The sequence below is a fragment of the Xyrauchen texanus genome, chromosome 18 (assembly GCF_025860055.1).
Source record: "Xyrauchen texanus isolate HMW12.3.18 chromosome 18, RBS_HiC_50CHRs, whole genome shotgun sequence".
Lineage (NCBI taxonomy): Eukaryota > Metazoa > Chordata > Actinopteri > Cypriniformes > Catostomidae > Xyrauchen > Xyrauchen texanus.
In genome coordinates, this window is record NC_068293.1 from 11,174,803 (window position 1) to 11,193,322 (window position 18,520).

The 18,520-nt window shown below is 37.8% G+C and overlaps 2 protein-coding genes across 7 annotated transcripts in view; both read right to left on the minus strand.

The window, feature by feature from the left end:
- The window catches only part of LOC127658577 (ankyrin repeat domain-containing protein 10-like), a 42,087-nt gene extending 38,253 nt beyond the window's left edge, over window positions 1-3,834 (minus strand). For both annotated transcript variants that reach the window (XM_052147944.1, XM_052147943.1), the window contains exon 1: window positions 3,275-3,834. In XM_052147944.1, coding sequence (XP_052003904.1) covers window positions 3,275-3,466 — 192 coding nt within the window. In that variant the 5' untranslated portion in view covers window positions 3,467-3,834. The remainder of the gene's footprint in view (window positions 1-3,274) is intronic.
- A 519-nt stretch (window positions 3,835-4,353) lies between these two features.
- On the minus strand, window positions 4,354-18,484 carry LOC127658573 (ATP-dependent (S)-NAD(P)H-hydrate dehydratase-like). 5 transcript variants are annotated; one of them, XM_052147935.1, is made up of 11 exons: window positions 18,460-18,484; window positions 16,423-16,860; window positions 14,500-14,638; window positions 14,271-14,316; window positions 13,765-13,853; window positions 13,428-13,536; window positions 11,964-12,014; window positions 11,523-11,627; window positions 7,279-7,399; window positions 7,063-7,183; window positions 4,354-5,079 (listed from the first exon to the last, which is right to left on the minus strand). In XM_052147935.1, the coding sequence occupies exons 2-11, from the start codon at window positions 16,763-16,765 to the stop codon at window positions 4,929-4,931; spliced, it is 1,275 nt and encodes a 424-aa protein (XP_052003895.1). In that variant the 5' UTR covers window positions 16,766-16,860; window positions 18,460-18,484; the 3' UTR covers window positions 4,354-4,928. The 5 variants fall into 5 exon arrangements, with proteins under 5 accessions (XP_052003895.1, XP_052003893.1, XP_052003894.1 ...); XM_052147933.1 differs by lacking the exon at window positions 18,460-18,484 and adding an exon at window positions 16,982-18,039; XM_052147934.1 differs by lacking the exon at window positions 18,460-18,484 and adding an exon at window positions 16,982-18,038 and having other exon boundaries at window positions 16,441-16,860.
- Window positions 18,485-18,520: the final 36 nt, after the last annotated feature.

The window sequence follows — 18,520 nt, forward strand, 5'->3', positions numbered from 1 at the left end:
TTGTTATAGATAAAAGTTTACATTTGTTCACTCTTTGAGCAGGCTATATGTCTGCCACAGGCATGTTTCATTTTTTATATTCACACTATACTGAGAAGAGTTTATTTTTTTAATTGTAATGTTATATGTTACAAAATTTGTAATTATCTGATTTCTTGAACAGAAAATTTAAGCTACTGTGAAGTTGTTGCACTTTTGCTCAAACCTGGGTTAAAGCTTGAAATTGTTGAATGACAGAGCCTCATTTACTTTTTGTTTTGGGATTCTACGCATTTTAACTCTTGAGGACAATCATAGCAATAAAGTTGCACTTTTGACACTATATCTGATGTCTGCAGTCATTTAAGTGCATTGAAAAAAACTCTTTAAAAATCGAAGATTTTTTTTTTTGGCAAAATCGCCCAGCCCTAAATTATTGTTATATGAGGGGCTTTCTCAGCAAATATTTTTATATGCGATTAATTAATCGGGACACCATGTAATTAATTTGATTAAACATTTTAATCGATTGAAAGCCCTAGTGTATATCTATCACACATTTAAGAGTGTCAAGTATTTAAGTAGTTTCGTTTGTCATTAAATTACCTTTTTTTAATGTTTTATATGATTATTATTTAAATGTTTAATTGCTACTGTTGCTGAAAAACTTAGATCACGGGTTACTCTGTTCTCTATTTAATTACTGGCTGTTGAATAATTCCTTTACAAGCTGGAAGCAGTTTTTTTTTTTTTTTTTTACAAGAGACACACTGAAGGCCTCATTGTTTTAATATAAATTGTTAATATTTATTTTAAAACAGCTTTTATAAAATAACAGTGTTTTATTAAATATTTGCTTACAAGTGCAAAATCAAGTTAACATAGAACTGTTAATGAAGCTTTTTTTCTGCTTGCTTTTTTTTTTACTTATCATGTGAGAAACTGGTTAAATAGTTTTTTTTATTTATTATGCCGTTTTTAACAGGATTTATTTTTTTGCAATAATCACAAGGTGCTGTTTGGTTTGTAATGTATTTGTTATGCCCTCTTGTTGACTTAGGACATTTTAAAATGTCCATATATAATAATATATATATATATATATATATTTGATTTACAAATGTATTGCATTTTTGCATAGATTTAAGATGAGAAACTTGAGTAAGAACCAATAGTAAACTTTGTTACTTTGTTTAGTACCATTATGTCCAGGTTTTGTAAATCACTGATATAAGAATTTTTCTTCAGAATTGTGATCTTTGTTCTAAGCAAAAAAAAAAAATAAAAATAACATGATTTTCATTTTATCCAGAAACGTGCAGCTCTATCGGGAACGCCCCTCTCCATCTCCAACTGTGGTTTCTGTTCCAAACTCTGAAAACTGGATGGGATGGTTGTTTTAGATGAGCTTTTAGGTTACTTGTATTGCCACTATTTTGAAACAAAATCGACATACCGGCTCGTTCACGTTAATGGGCTGTCCTCTCTCATTCGACTTAAAGCCAAAAGGTACCACACCAGAGCTTTGGAATGCGGCTTTGAAACCAAGTCTATTTGGAATTATTCTTCCAAACTTTCTTGCTGGAATTATGCAGTCGTCATTAAAAACACCTATTAAAACACCTATTAGCCTCGAGTAACATGTAATCTTCACCTGTCGCTGTCCGCAGAGAGCAGATGAGAGGACAGAAGTAAACAAACATGCATGTAAACACAATGGACAATATTGGGGTCAGCAAAAATTATCAAGGTCATGTCCATACATCATATAAGAAACATGCAGTTTAGGTATGCCAGCTCAGAAGATGAAGCAATGACTTTGAAGAGTAAGAGATATCCAATAAAGACACTAAAAAGACAAATTCTGAAGAAATGGTGCTGTGCTCTGGCTTAAATGCTCACATATACAGGGTGTATTGCCAAAGTCCATCTGCAAATGAGATTGACGTGATTCCATATGGGCTTAAGAGATAAGCCACTCCTGGGAGGAGTTCCCATAGTGTCAGCTCCTGACGCTGCATTGAAGTGACCGACTTGAAAGGGAACTCAAATTTAACCTCGTCTCTTCCTGTTATTCATCTACCCACAGCAGCCTGCCTTAAACAGCTCTTCTCTAGACACCAGTCCACACTCTAAAACATTAACCATAAAGTCGCCCACACAAAAAGTGGGAGTGGCATCCCAGTGGAGACAGAATTATAGTTTCCTCAAGACTATTTTTATGAATAATGTGTTATATGACAAACTGCTTATTTGATTAAACTGAAACATCTAGTTTGATCTAAATTATAAAAACGTGCTAATTGTTTCAATGTACACAAACTGAAAGAAAAACAATAGCAAAACATAGTAATGATACAGTACAATTTACAGTCTAGGTGCCGCATGTGTGCATACTACACTCCTATGGCTACAATAGTTTTAAGGCATTCATTTCTCTTCAAGATTTTTTAACAGTATTTGCCTAAATGTTGAGATGCATGTTCATACATTAAACGAGGTTGCAAATGTTTGTTTTTTCAGTAATACATTTGTAAAACAACCCCAGGGGTTGGTCTTTATATCAGCCTGCTGGCTCCTGCACATCCTGCATTTCATCTGGTTAGATAACCACAAGAAATCCGAGAACACAACTGATACATGACAGATAATGTAGCTCTTGAGAGACCGAGGGAAAACCTGAAGTTCAACATCATTGCCTGAGGCCAAACTACTCTCAAAGCTATCATTATTAGAAAAACAAACACTTAATTTAACAATAATAATAATAACGAGGTATAATAATCTACGTATCGTCTATTGAAATAGCTGTTTTACTCCTGTACGAAAGAGACGAATGCATTGATTTCAAGCAAATACCGTCAATTTGGCGGTTAATACGGTAACACCCCTATTGTTTGATTCTTTGATCTTTTATTACCAGCACGGGTTAACAAGCCGAGCCTGCTAAAACTCGACATTGGCTTCAAGAAATTGGGGACGGTGTATCATCAAGACAAAGTGTATGCAGTTCACCCACTGAATGCGTGATTTCATTTTCACTGTCAAGTCCGTTTATGCATGTAAACTATTGTATCATTGTGTAGTGGTGGATGGTTGGCTGCGATTAAATATAACCCAAGAATACCTCAGCGTTTATCTTTGTGCATGCATGAATATTAAAATGATGGGTGTGTGTGCATATTGTGAACGGAGTGCTTATAGACATGGATGACGCATTGCAATTATAAAGTATCTGTCTAATGACGAATGTATACTGCTTAGACATTAATTAATTGCATGTATGATTCTGTACCTTGCCGAAGTGTGCAGCCCAGTGTAACGGTGTCCAACCGTAGAAAGAGTCTTCCACAGAGAGTTGATCAGTGCTGCACTGGAGAAGCGAGCACAGCGCGCCAACATCCCCATCTCTGCACGCCCGGTGAAGAGGGAAGCGAGTATTCAGCACTTCCTCGCTAGAAAATCCAGACTCCAGCCCCATGGACATTAGTGCGCAACAGAAATACCCGTTTTTATAAATGTGTCGAAATACGCGACGTTACGTAATAACAATGGATTTGACGATGTATGATCTTATTTAGAACGCCGCCGTCGGCAAATAAAGCGCATACAAAAGAGAGACGAGACAAGACTCACAGCGTGCACGCACACTAGCGCGCGCCTACCCGAAAAGAAACTTCGGGAGACTTTCAAAAACAGAAACGGATCTATTGAGACGGGTCGTTTCTAGAAGGTCCCACGGAAACCCTACACATAACCATAAACCTAACCTTAATACTACCACAAAATATAAACCTAACCTAAGTAACAGCAAATAAGACTCTCGCGAGGGTGTTACATTCGACACATCCCCAGAAACGGATCAGCCAAATCTCCGGACTGGAGTCGCGCATGCCCACTACAGTATAAACGTACATGAAGACCAGAAACGGATCAGATAAATCGCCGGACAGGAGTCGCGCATGCCCACTACAGTATAAACGTACATGAAGACCAGAAACGGATCAGATAAATCCCCGGACAGGAGTCGCGCATGCCCACTACAGTATAAACGTACATGAAGACCAGAAACGGATCAGATAAATCCCCGGACAGGAGTCGCGCATGCCCACTACAGTATAAACGTACATGAAGACCAGAAACGGATCAGATAAATCCCCGGACAGGAGTCGCGCATGCCCACTACAGTATAAACGTACATGAAGACCAGAAACGGATCAGATAAATCTCCAGACTGGAGTCGCGCATGCTCAAAACAATACGAACGCATGACTGCAGAATATTGAATATCTAGTTTTTGTGACTAGACACATTAATGTATACAAACAGGGTGAAATAACACAAAAACGCAACAGTTATAAAGTAAATGTTCATGTTAGTTTAATACGCAGAATAACAAACTATATCTATAAGTGACAGCCACTCCCAATAATCTGTCATTTGACCCACATATTAAACAGGGATTGTGAGTTTATTAACAGAAAATAAGGCGTTAAACAGTTTAATGTTAGGGTAACATCAACTATAAAGGTAGAGCAATTCTTTGAATACTTGAAAGTGAACATGTTCACAAAGACCAATAAATAAATCACAGCTGTTATTGATGATAACAGAGTAATTCAATCATAGAGGGACAGTGTTATAACTATCTCTTGGTGGGTTATCAATAAATCTAGACAGTCAAAAATAAAACACATATCTAACGACATATGGGAGAAAAAAAAAAACAGTGTATGACGTATATAGAGGTCTTTGCCACCACACAGAAACTGTTCAAGTAGTAGATACTGTATTGTAACTACAAGAGGCACTTTAAAATAAAAATTTAAAAGTTGAACTCAAGACCGACAATGTACTTTATTTAATGAGAAGCATTTAGATGAAAGACCTTTATTCTTTATTTCAAACTTTTATGACTTTGTTCGTAGTGTGGACACGTGTAGTGTAGTTTAGCTTTCGAACAACTTCTTGAAAGCACTGCTTATCTCCTGGATCATGTCAGAGGTGGTGGTAGATCTGCCGTGTTTGTGAAAGGCCTGACGATTACATTGCCTCGTCAGAGAAGTAGCACCGAATGCAGCAACCAGTGAAGGGTTCATTCTGGAAAAAAAAAAAAGAATAATTACTTTTAGGAATCGTTTACCCAAAAATGAAAATTCTGTCATAATTTACTCTGCCTCATATTGTCCCAAACCCATATGATTTTCAGTCTTAACCTGTTAATACGCACCCCCTTTTTGAGCACAAATCATGAAAATGACATACCTGAACGGTTGTATTTACAGGACCCTTTGGAGTATGGACACAGTTGTAGTATCTTTTGAAAGAAGAAACTTTGGGCTGTATTTCCCAAGTTTCAGAATTAATATGATGTTATTTTTTTAAAGTTATAAGCTGAAGTTTATAGTAATGGAAATATTTGAGCTGAACATGTTTCTATAATCTAAAAAAAATACAAATTATTAAAGTACAAAGACAACACCCCCCCCCAACAAATTAAGTTCCTGCCAGCTTTTTTCTCTGTAAAATCATTGGAAGCTTACAGAGTAAAATTAAGGCTCCACCTTTCAAGACGACACAAAATCTGACTGCACTGCTTGGCTGTTATGAATAAAACTATGCCCCATTTTTAAAAATAGACTTGAGACAGGCTCGTTTTGTTTATGAGACTCTAATATATAAGATCATATACAGTTTTACGACATGAATGCTGCTCAGATTGCATAGTTTGTTGAAGAACGATGATGAAGGGTAATTCTTTCAGGCAAGATCTCATGTAAAAATTGAGAATATATCATTATTTCTCAGATTTATCACTTTTATGGACAGAAAGTGCTATTAGATGTTTTTCAATGAACGCTTGTCATGGACAATTGACTCAAGTGTGGCGAACTGGACTCATCTGGCGATCACGTTTTCATAGCAACGGTATGAAGTCTCATTTTTGTTTCTGGAGCATTGCTATCATGCAACAGAGATCGGATATCAATGTTGAACCCTTAGACCTTTGAAAAGATGTATAATTTGTTAACATTAATTACATTTATAGACGGTAAATTATATATTAAATGTAAGCAGAGTGATGTCACTACCGCGTGCGGGGGGATTGATTATCAACAGGTTAAATTAAATATGGCACCATGCATCTTTTTCAAAGAATGTGACGAAAGTAATGAAAAACTAAAGTAAACTTTCTTATTATAATTTAGCATAGTTATAACATTGTTATAAACCCCAGCAATAATTTAAATGCTGAATTGTGTAAGTTTTTAGTTGTGAAAATTCTTACAAATATTCCAGCTTAATATGCAGGGATGACTATAAGTAGGCCATTTGTAGGTTAATTTTTGCCAAAACTCTAAACACTGTAGGTGCGTCCCGAACCACACATTTCTGCACTATTCTACGTAATTTTGTGGTGTAAGTAATGCGAGTAGTGTTAACACTGAAAATGCATTAAAAAGAAATGTACTACAGGTTCCCAGATGATGCACTTCTTCAACCGCCAAAAGAGTGTGTAATGTTGTACCCTTCATTCACTCAGCGCTTGCTGTACGTAGCGGAAGGGGCAGAGATACCTGGCTGCGTTGCTGGTCTGGCAAAACCACTGTAAATCACGAAAAATTTAGCAACTAGCGAAACTTCAGTAAAGACAGCACCTTACAAATGTGAGTAGAATGCTTTATCATTACCACACACTGTGTGAATATGTACATCATTTGAGACACATGTTGAACTGTGGCCGACTATCGCAATAAAGCTACCGAGCAACACATCGCATGCTATTGAAACATCACTTCCGACAGCAGTTAAACAGCAAATGCTTCTGTGTAGCACTTTTTTTTTTTTACATGGCTGAATGCATAGTGTATAATGTGTCATTTGGGACACATCTTGTGCCTCTGTGGCACTTTGTTTTTTGCATAATGATAAAACATCCTTTTTATTCCAAGAGAGAAGAGCATACAGGCTTGGAACGACATGGAGAATAAATTATGACAGGATTTAAGTGAACTGTGTCTTTAAAATTGAAAGCAATATTCAATGACACAACGAATGACTATTGAAGACATGGCACCTTACCCTTTAGTTGCATCTATGGATGAGCTGAATGCCCAATGGGCAAAGATTCCTAAAGAGCCAGAGAGCAGATCACCCTGCCCTCCGCAACGCCGCCCGCTGCCCTTTTGATTACAGGTTAGCACTGAAAGCAGGCAGAATAGCAAAGTGTCAGAGAGAGAGAGAGAAGATTCAGTGGAACATTATGAAGTGTTTGAGTGTTTTAGAATAAACACAAACCTTTCTTTCCATCAGTAATGATGTCCTCCTCCCCCTTCAAAACCATGGTAAGGTTGCCCATGGCGATGCTCAGTTGCTGAGCACTTCTCTTGTGGTCAGTGCTGTCCAGAGGCTCATGGTACTGAAATCAAAGTTTCATTTAGCATGTATTAGAGCTGTACGAGTAATAGTTAAAAAGATCACAATCTCGATTCAGACACCCATGCCATCTTAAACCTAAATGACAACGATTCCGCTATTTATGTTAACGTTCCCGTGGCATGTATTTGTAAGGCTGTCAGGTTTAATTTTGGAATTCGCTTGAGATGCATTTTTAAAAGGTAAAGTTCTTTTTAACTTGATATGGCATCTAAAAAAAAAACAATGCTTCTGCACAAGATACTGAATAAACTAGGAAATGCAACGGACAAAGTCTAGCACAGTGATTTCCAAACTGCAGGATGCCGCAAAGACTGGCTAAAGGTGCCACGCAATCTCTGCTCAGTTTAATATTTTAATAGCTACCAACGTTAAAACTAAAGGCAGCAAGTATTAAGCTCTGACTCAATTCGATAGCCAAACGCAGTTTGATTTCAGCTGGCTACTTTCAAACGTTTAGATGCGTCTGTCTGCTCATATGCTTGTGTCCTTTGATAAATGCAGCCGAGTGCGTGAACAGTCAAAATGCCTCTCTTGATGCAATATTAATGTAAACACAACTGTTAATGTATAAGCAGATGGGACAAAAATTTTATATTTCAAAATATTGCATCTGTACAATGTGTAAATGCAGCCTAATATACCTGCTGCTCTGTATTATAGGCATTCTGACTGCATCAGAGTAGTATTAATGTATACATAATAATCAAACCATAAATTTAAGTAGTTTTATTTTGCATTAGAAGTATGTATGTTTTTATATAAGTTTAATATAAATATATAATTTTTTTTAAAGTTTAATTGACTGTTACTGAAAACATAAAGCACTGTTTACTCTGTTCTCTTCAATAATTACTATAATAACTTGAAGCAATGTTTACAAAAAACCCTGAAGGCTCAATTGTTTTAATTTAGTGAGTGTATTTTTAAAGCATATTTGCTTATTTACCAGTGCAACATAAAGTTAACATAGAACAGTTTATGAAACGTTTTTCCCTCTCCTTTTGTTTTTTACTTCACTTTAGCAAGTTACAATATAAATGGGCTAAATCCTTTTTTATGCATTTTAGTTTAACACTTTTTGCACTTCTTTAAAATAATTTTTTTTTTGCAATAACAGTGCTGTTTGGTTTGTAATATTGTAGTTGCATCCTCCTGTGGATTTAGAATGTTTTTATATATATTTTTGATTTACAACTTACACTTCCTACTTTTTGTTTATTGCATATTTCAAATAGATTGAAGCAAAGAACATTTTGTCAGAATGTTTATTAAATTAAGTTACTTTGTTTAGTAGCCTAAATGCTAGGGTTTTTTCTTCAAAATTGTAAAAGAATCGTGATCTTTATTCTAGGCAAAAAAAAAAAGAAAAATTGATTCTCAATTCATCCAGAATTATGCAGCACTAGCATGTACAATACAATCGTGTATACTGGGTGCCTTTAAAGTTTTACGTTTTATTATTATTATTATTATTTCTGTTTGCTTTTTTATATTTATAACATGGCAACACAATCAAAATAATAATACAATAATAGCACTGTGACGAGGAGTAGTGTGTGTCTGGGCATCCATCTTTACAACCTTGCCACGCCCTCCTCCTCGTCTCAAGCATATATGAAAAATTCTACCAAAGTGGTCACCAATTTTTGGCAGGAGTTCCAGCATTGGATTAAACAGACAGATAATCATTGGCATGTCAGTGATAACAACGAAAGAAATACGATTAACTTTCTTTTCTGAAAAGTCCCTTGTGTAACAGGAGCCAGCTGGCACGTGATAGCTGTGTGGTATGTGTAAACCTCACTCCCCTGGCCTCAAGAGGTGCACTAGCGACTGACGCTGGAGGCTGTAGCCTTTAGCCTTCTTGTTAAGGTGTCAGCCTCCCATGCCGGCAGACGCCGGTTCTAGTCCCGCTCAAGAGCAGGTCAGCAGAACCGGTTACACTTGCAACTGCCTGCCAAACTACTTCTTAAAGCAAGGCATAATTCATTTGCATTTTTTAGTTCAAAAGTTAGTTCAGACTGAACATTTTTACTGGATGATGTCAATATTAATTTATATGAAAATACATAACATTGCCAAGTTCTATAGCAAAGCACATTTTTCAAAATTATTTACACCCAAAGTAGAATATCTGGCACTCCTAGTATTATTACTAATTTCCTAATTTTAAAAGTTAATAAATAATAAATGCACACCGGTGACTGCACAGTCTATTTTAATGTGCTTTCCAACCATAAACAGCCAACACTACAGTTAGATGTATTAACTTATACTATTGACACTGTTACTTGTGGGAACACTTGTTTATTCCAATTAATAATAATAATAATAATAAATGAAAATATTTAGTGAACATTGGTGTATGTGACATATTACTATTGCCATGGTTTCTAAAAGCGCTCAAGGTTTGTTTCACTGATTCTGGTTAAAGAGGCTTTAACCTTTTCGCACCCGAGTTTTTCCCTGTACTGATGGATCCCTCAGCGTGAGTTCTTGAATGCACTTTACATCAGATGCACTGGGGTTCAGATTATTTATTATCAAACATATGTGATTTTTAGATGTTTATAATGATTGATTGTGATGGATAAGATGCGATCGCAAATGCTTTTGTCGGCTGTGCATGCTATCATATTGTTTACATTGCTATGCTGCATGGGATTTTGAGGTTGTCATAGAAGCATAGAAGGTTCTAAAAATTTAGGCATTCTACTCAGCCCCAGAAGTGGTGAAAATGAGTGATGGAAGGAATGTGAGAAGGCTGAAGTGGACTGACTACGTTATATATTCTTTGTTTGACGTCAGAAAACAGAGCAGCCTGCGATGTATCAAAAAATTCACCTCCGACAGTAACGGCTGGATACTTTTATTTGGTGATTAATTGAATGTTTGTAACATAAAAAATAAAGATATTGTGATGTTGAAAAATTAATCCGCTGCTCAAATAGTTTAAGACAACCGCTTCATTCCCTCTCTACTGGTAAACAGCAGCATGAATGCAGATCACACCGGTTTTCTACCATTCCCTCAGTGAAATCTGCTGGTGGTGAAATATTAGCCACTGATATTAATAATGCTTTTAAAGAATTCTATCCTGATCTCTATAGTTCCACGTCTTCGTCTACTGATGAAGATATTAGAAACTTTGTGGAACCATTAGAACTTCCTAAATTGATGACTAAGCAAAATAATTCTCTTTCTTCTGAGATAACCTTGGAGGAGCTTGGCGAGGTAATTAAGGCCCTGCCTACAGGCAAGGCTCAGGGGCCAGATGACTTTGCCGCTGAATCTTATGCTACAGAACTGCCTCAATTTTCTAGAAGTTTATACAGAATAATTAAAGAATGGAAAGCTTCTGCCAACCATGAAACAAGCCCGGATCATATGATTCTTAAAAAGGACAAAGATCCAAGTGAGTGTAAGAGTTACCATCAAATTTCCCTGATCCAACTAGACGTTTAAATATTGTCAAAAGTTTTGGCTAACCAATTAATTAAAGTTAGGACATCTCTTATACATATAGATCAGGTGGTGTTAATTTGGGGCCGTAGCTCTTCTGATAACATTTGGCGTTCCATAAATATGTGCTCAGTGGCGAATGATTCATTTGGAATGGTAAACAACTCAGATTACATTACAACAAATTACATAGGCCAATTGACAAAGGTGGGCTAGGCCTACCCAAGATTTTGTTTTATTATTATGAATTTGGTCTCATTGGTCGCTTCCACCTGAGAGAGCCTTTCCCTGGTTTTGTATTGAACAGCAAGTTCTTGCCTCAATTTTGCCATTGCAAAGCCTTTCTATCAAACTAACCGGAGAAGTTATTACACCCCGTTATCTCACATTTGCATGTGGTATGGACAAATGTGTCCAGAGTGTTTAATTCAGACATTTATTTAAATGTTGCTTCAAGCATATGGCTGAACCCAATGTTATGTATTAATATGTCCCCCTTTTGCTGGACAGAGTGGATTGTGAGGGAGGTTTATGGGGGTTAAAAGTTGATTCTGTGCTTATACGTTTTACTTTTCTGTTTGATTTGTCAGAAAAATGTGTTAATGAAGAAAAAAAAAAAAAACACACACACACTCACTCACCATGGCCTCATACAGACGAGTAAACTCCATGAAGTTGGGTGTTAGGATGCCTCGCTGATATCCCTGAACGACTGATGGATCTTTTGCCACTAACCAAAGTCCATCCTGTAAAGAAGCGCGCACACACACACACACACACACACACACACACACTCTTTAAAGTATATGGTGAGTGACTACTTTATCGATACCCATACTGGCAGACTGATACCCTTTCTGTCTGAACTAGCTGTGTCAGCAACATTTCTGAATAACCTGTTTTAGATCATAGAATCACTCCTTTAGCTTCCTCTTTGGTAGATCATTATTAACACTTATGTTCCAAAGCCATGTTTAAGTAGACCCAGTTCTCACTCTATAATGGCTTCTGACAACATGCCTTTAATAGTGAAATTATATTGATCAATATTTAAACATCCAAACAAAAGATTCAGTACTTACAGCATCAATGATGATTGGGATGCTTCTGAGTTTTGACCTCTCTATAATCTCCTAGAAGGAAAAAGGGACATTGTGAATTCATTGAATTGAACCAACCTAAAATATGAAATAATTAACATTAATCTAAGTGAAAATACATAATATTGCCATGCACTCCAAAAATGCACTTTTCAAAATGATTGCCTTGATGTCCACTACCAGTCAAAGTTTGGACACACCTATTAATTTTTTTATTATTACCATTTTCCTAAATTTAGTCATCAAAACCATGAACGAGTTCCCACACGTTTTTACCAATTAATTGAATAACTTTTCCTGTAATTTGTCATTACAGCCTATGATTTAAAAATTCAGACCAATTTGCAAGTTCAACTAATAAAAAATAAATATACTAATAATTTTTACATTTTCGATAGAAATGTCCATGACAAAGATTTTACTAATTTCCATGATTTTTCCAAGTCAAGAAAACACAATATTGAAATTCCCTGACATTTTCAGGTTTTCCATTACCATGGAAACACTATGAAATTATGATCAAATGAGACACGTCCAAAGCCAAGAATTCTTGGATTCCGAAGGAGTTGCCATGCATACGGACACTCATTGGCTGATTTTCCTTGTCATTTAAATAAAAAAAAAATAAACAAATGTTGGAATTAAAATCTATACACTGGTACAATTTATTTTTGTCTAAAAGAATAAATTGAAGCCTTTATATCAATGGTGTTTTAAGATCATTAGACACATAATGTACATTTGAATGTTTGACTGGTACTTTACATTGCACAGGCTATTAGAAGCACCAAAAAAGGAACTTGGAAAAAACTCCGCCCTTGTAAAAATAATACACACTCAAGGAGCAGCACTTTATTAGGAACAACTGTACACCTACTTATTCATGTGATTATTAAATCAGCCAATCGTGTGGTAGCAGTGCAATGCATAAAATCATGCAGGTACGGATCAGGAGCTTCAGAATGGGGGAAAAATAATCACATTGATTTTGACTGTGGCATGATTGTTGGTGCCAGATGGGCTGGTTTGAGTATTTCTGTAACTGCTGATCTCCTGGGATTTTCATGAACAAGCCACAAGAGTTTCCTCAGAATCGTGCCAAAACACATCCGGTGAATGGCAGTTCTGTGGACGGAAATGCCTTGTTGATGAGAGAGGTCAATGGAGAATGGAGAGACTGGTTCAAACTGACAGAGAGGCTACGGTAACTCAGATAACCACTCTGTACAACTGTAGTGAGCAGAATAGCATATCAGAATGCACAACAAGTCAAACCTTGAGGTGGATGGGCTGAAAGAGCAGAAGACAATGTCAGGCACATTATTGGGACCATAGTGTTCCTAATAAAGTGCTTGTGAGAGTAAATCACTGCTTTTAGTATTAAAGAAAATAACAACACCATATTAAATGGATATAATCTTTTAAAGCTAGCAAAACTTTTCTTGCCTTTGCATTCTTAAGCAGCATATCCTCCCTCCCCAGACCAGGCCCCACAACCAGACTGTGAAGCCTGGGCAACCATTTCTCTATCTCCTCCACAGCATTCGGACTGTCTCTGGAGGTAAAACAGACATGAGAGAAACAACACTTTATAACATTAAACTCAAATCTCCAACAACAAGAGTCCACAATAAAACATATTTCAGCTGGCCAAATGGATTGTATTATATCCTTTGGGGTCCATATTAAATTACATGTAAGTAAATCTGTCTGTTGGCCACCAGAGATATTTCATACGATTCACTTGTATATAAGATAGTCTCTAATAAGATTTGCTGCTCACAGCACTGGATGGACGATGAGCTCAGGACTGTAGGACTTGATCACTGGGGCCGCTTCTTTGGTGCAGAACACATGTGACAGATCAGCTCCCTGAGAAAAAAAAAAAAAAAAAACGCAATTGTAAAAGATTTTAAAGATAATGTGATTTCACCCATTTTGCTAACTTTCAACCCCATGCCTCATCCAAACATATGTACGCAAACCTGAACACATAAAATGATTCACATGCAGAAAGCATTTCTGATTGATGGTTTTCTGATTGAGCGCAGTGGCCTAGACCTTTTTAGCCACTCTTTTTTGCCATTTAAAGAGCCTTGGGCTGGTGTGAAATCTCAGGAAGCTGTCAGGTGGTAGGGACATTTTATGCATGGTATTCAAAACAACTGGAATAGATTTTGAAGATTAACTTACAGAAAACTGAACAAAGCAACCAAGTATACCAAAATGTGCAAAGACAATATGAAGATGACAAGACAAAATTATGTGGATTTTGTTCAGAATACTTACCACTTTCAAAGCAGAGATAGCTGCAAAGTAAGGAGCTCCTGTGTACCTAACCAAAAAACAAACAAAAAAAAAGTACATTTTACCAAGCAACTTAAAGAATTAAGAGAGAATACAAGGCGACTGGAGTACTACAATCATTGCGATGGTTTGTCACAGCACTCAGTAAAATACTACTGAGCTAGTCATATGGTAAGTGTACAGCCCTGGCAAAGATCTGTCTGTCACTTACTCTTGACATCCTCCAATGATTCCAATACGCCCGTCCTGACCCTTGTGTTTTTTGGAGGTAAGTGGAGGAATCATGTTTTTTACAAGAGAAACAACATTGTCCATAGTAGCATTGTCCAGGGAGAAAGAGCGTTCTATGACTAAGAAAAGAACACATTATTAGTTGAATCATAAATTAGAGTAGCTTAGTTCAATCCCCACACATAGTGACTGCATGCAGCTGACTCAGATACAACTTTGTTAAAGGAATAGTTCCCCCAAAATTCCAGTTCTGTCTAATATATATATATATATATATATATATATATATTATTTATTTATTTATTAATAGACAATGTTCCCCTCTCTGTATCTCTGATATTCGAACTGATGTGCTACATTTGAATACAACACAAACAACAACCATTGCCATTTTGGTGGCAATGAAGGTCAAATATGCTGTAGCATTTTAATGTGACATTTTTTTATGTGAAGAAGAATGCAAATGAGATTTCAACAGAGGGGAAGATTATCAATGCATAATAACTTAACTTTCAGGCTGTTTCTGACAGAAAGCTATAATATGGCTTCAGAACACTTGGAATACAGTGAGTATGGACTACTTTTATTATACTTTTTGTCCTTGTTAGAACTTTAAAGATGTTTTGAATCCCTAATCTACATAAAGATTAGGGATGTAGAAAACTACCAATTTTCATAATCAACTAGTCAGTGATGATGTTCCTGTGACCCAGACCAAAAGTGTTTCAGAGGAATACACTGACGCGAAGCACAACACTTCAACATGGTAGCTACCAGTTATTCAACAAAAATATAAGCCAAGTAACTATAACATCTTATTGCACTTAACTATCAAAGTAAGAAATAATTAAGGCTTCAATAGAGAGAGGCACAAAACTGATTATGCACATCCTGAACATGGAATGATGCACTTCAATGTACCCAGAGTGCTTCAAGGCAATCCTCGCTGCTCAATTCCAAGATAATATTGCTGGTAATATAAGCAGTTTAAATCTTTTTTACTACAACTATTTATTTAAAGGGATAGTTCACCCAAAATATTTAATCATTTATTCAATTAAAAGCATTGATGCATTCTTACTAGAACTTATTTAATATTCAACAATGACAAACCATGGTTTACAAAAAAACTCAGATAGCTTCATCATGCCAAAGAGGATGCTTACAGAAGTGGGGATAAAATATTGTATAATCAGGCCAAATACACACTAAGGAAATTAAAATAGCTAAAAGAAACAACTGAGAAGCTGAAAAAATGTTTTCAGCTTACAACCCTGCATCAGTGTGGAGAGGCCTGAAAGACATTACTAACTTCAAGACACCATCCCCCAACACTGTAGGGAACCACCAACTGGCTGATGACTCAAATGTGTTTTACTATAGATTTGAAAAGCCCAGTCTCACACACCCCACAGTCACTCTGACCTTCACTTCACACAAACACCTCCTGTAACACCCCTCCTCACCTCTCCTGCTACTCTCCCTGCACTTAAAATCTGTAAGGAGGAGGGGGGCCTGGGTAGGTCAGTGAGTAAAGATGTTTACTACTACCCCTGGAGTTGTGAGTTTGAAACCAGGGAGTGTTGAGTGACTCCAACCAGGTCCCCTAAGCAACCAAATTGGGCCGGTTGCTAGGGAGGGTAGAGTCACATGGGGTAACATCCTCGTGGTTGCTATAATGTGGTTCTCGCTCACGGTGGGGCGAGTGGTGAGTTGTGTGTGGATGCTGCGGAGAATAGCGAGAAGCCTCCACACACACTATGTCTCTGCGGTAATGCGCTCAACAAGCCACATGATTAGAAAGTTTAAGAAAGATAAGCCAAGTTTTAGAATAATATTAGCACTATAATGTTGTCATTCACTCTTCTACTAAATATAACTCTTCATGAACATTGTGCATCACCCTCTTCCATGAGCAGACCTGGGCAATCTGGATGGCTGTGGCTGGCAAACTCAGTCAAGGCAGACGGATGGTTACGATTCCCAAAAGAGGAACGTGCAAGGGGTACGGTGGGAATAGTCTGGGTGATACAAGAGGCCTGTGGAGTGGCCGGTGGCACAGGAGAGGGTGTGCTGAGGCCAGCGAAAACCTGGCCTAACATCTGTAGCATTTGCAACTCTCTTGAATGTTCCTCTTCCCTGCGTTTATCCTCAGCATGAAGACGCTGCTCCTCAAGCCGGTAAAAGTTCTCTTCTGCCTCCATACTCTGCTCCAAAAACTTCTCCATTAGTTTCTCCAGCGACATGTTGGCAAACCGCTTCTTACATCGCTTTGGCCTGCTTGCTGAGGATGGGGGCGTGGTGGCCTTCGGCAGGTTGCTGTGTTTGGCTGTAAATGAACCTTTAAAAGCAAAAGACATGAGACTATTAACACACAAACACACACAGTGCATGTATTGAAGATAGAACATGGCATATCATTGGCTTTCTAACTGATCAGTGAATGAGAGATGAGTGCATACTCATGCCACCCACTGTCACTGGAATGGGGCAGGATGGATACTCAGTTTTTACTGGGTGCTCCATAAAGGAGCATTCTCCACTGCCATCCATCTGTAACAGTTCAGTGCTCTCAGCATCTTCGTCCATCGTTTCATCTCCTCCCACAGCAACACCATCAATGTCCTGCCTCTCAACTAAGGGTCTATTACTCAATATCCTCTCCATCTCGTCGTAGAACTTGCACATCTTGTGGTACTGCCCATTTTTCTTGGATCCCTCCTTCGCCTGAAAATACTGCCTCTTTAAGCTCTTAACCCGTATCCTGCACTGGTCTGGTGTCCGGTCGAAGCCCAATTCGCACAGACGGTTCGAAACGTCTCGATAAACGTGGCTGTTCCTAAAGTTTCCGTCCAGTGCCGTCTGCACGTCATGTTCACCCCAGATATTCAACAGCGCCCTGGTCTCCATGTCCGACCACAGGAAACCCCGCGTTGCATTCACTAGCATGATATTGTATAAGCACCCCAGCAAAGTCGCGCGAATTGCCCTCGTTTTTGCATCAATCGAGCGGCACCTTCCGTGTGTTAAATTGACGATGTTTCACGCGCTTTACGAGTGCATAGTGACAAAGGCCTGGCTGTAATGCACAGATTAAATGAACGGTGTTTTATGCAAAGCTGCTTAGAACTTCACCAGTGTTTACCCGCGCCAACAACAGCGAGAACGTCACTGCTATGTTGTGTTCCACGTCATCAGGATCGCGCGCTGCACAGCGCAACGGTCGAAACCATGAAACATTTCGGATAATGACTCCATGAAGAATGCGCTTATTAAACAACACACGCACTACCCAATTTATATACGTACTCGGACATAGCACTGTTGTTGCGTTCGAAAACGTGACTTACGCTTGACAGTTTGGGGTGAGCTTTATAAAATTATGGTTATGCTTACCAATGGCAGTTTCGCCTCCATTTGCCCTGTGCTTACCTTTCCCATACAACAACACTGCTGTAATAGTAATAGTTAGAGTTACCACGCCGAGAAGTGAACATTCACGTGCATGCATTCCGTCAACCTACTCATAACGATAAAGTCCGTTCTTACCGATATAAAGTCTTAGTGGCTGTTGAGAGAAAATGAAGGTGGCACGTTTTAGCAGATTCACAAAGTTCACGGGCAAAAAACTGTTCAATCAGGTAGAGAGAGATCTGTGGAACTTTGTACGGGGATTAGCTTCTGCATCCGATCAGATGACAGGAGCAAAGTTCAATATTTATTCTGATTTCAGATCTGTGATAGAGTTTGCTCGAGCAGACACAAGTAAAGGAATGCGTATTTTTAATCGTCAGACATCCACTGACGTTTTCTGCTTAGCGCTTATGCGGGATGACATAAACGAAATTCAAAACATGTTTGATATCAAATAAAGCTAAGACAAAAAATAATATGAATGGCATGAATATGTCAATAACAGAGATGTATGTTTTGGCCCCACCTTCGCTGTGCACTTCCGGTGACGTCGCATCTGTTGTAGAATTAGCCCCTCCCACCACAGT

Bases quoted from the DNA above. Each gene is read 5' to 3' on its own strand.
- LOC127658573 (XM_052147933.1), bottom strand. From the start codon at position 17,468: ATGCTAGTGAATGCAACGCGGGGTTTCCTGTGGTCGGACATGGAGACC. The intron at 14,317-14,499 runs GTAAGTGACAGA...TTTTTTGGTTAG, and splicing joins ATCATTGGAGGATGTCAAGA to GTACACAGGAGCTCCTTACT. The intron at 5,080-7,062 runs GTAAGGTGCCAT...TTTTTTTTCCAG, and splicing joins TCCATAGATGCAACTAAAGG to AATGAACCCTTCACTGGTTG.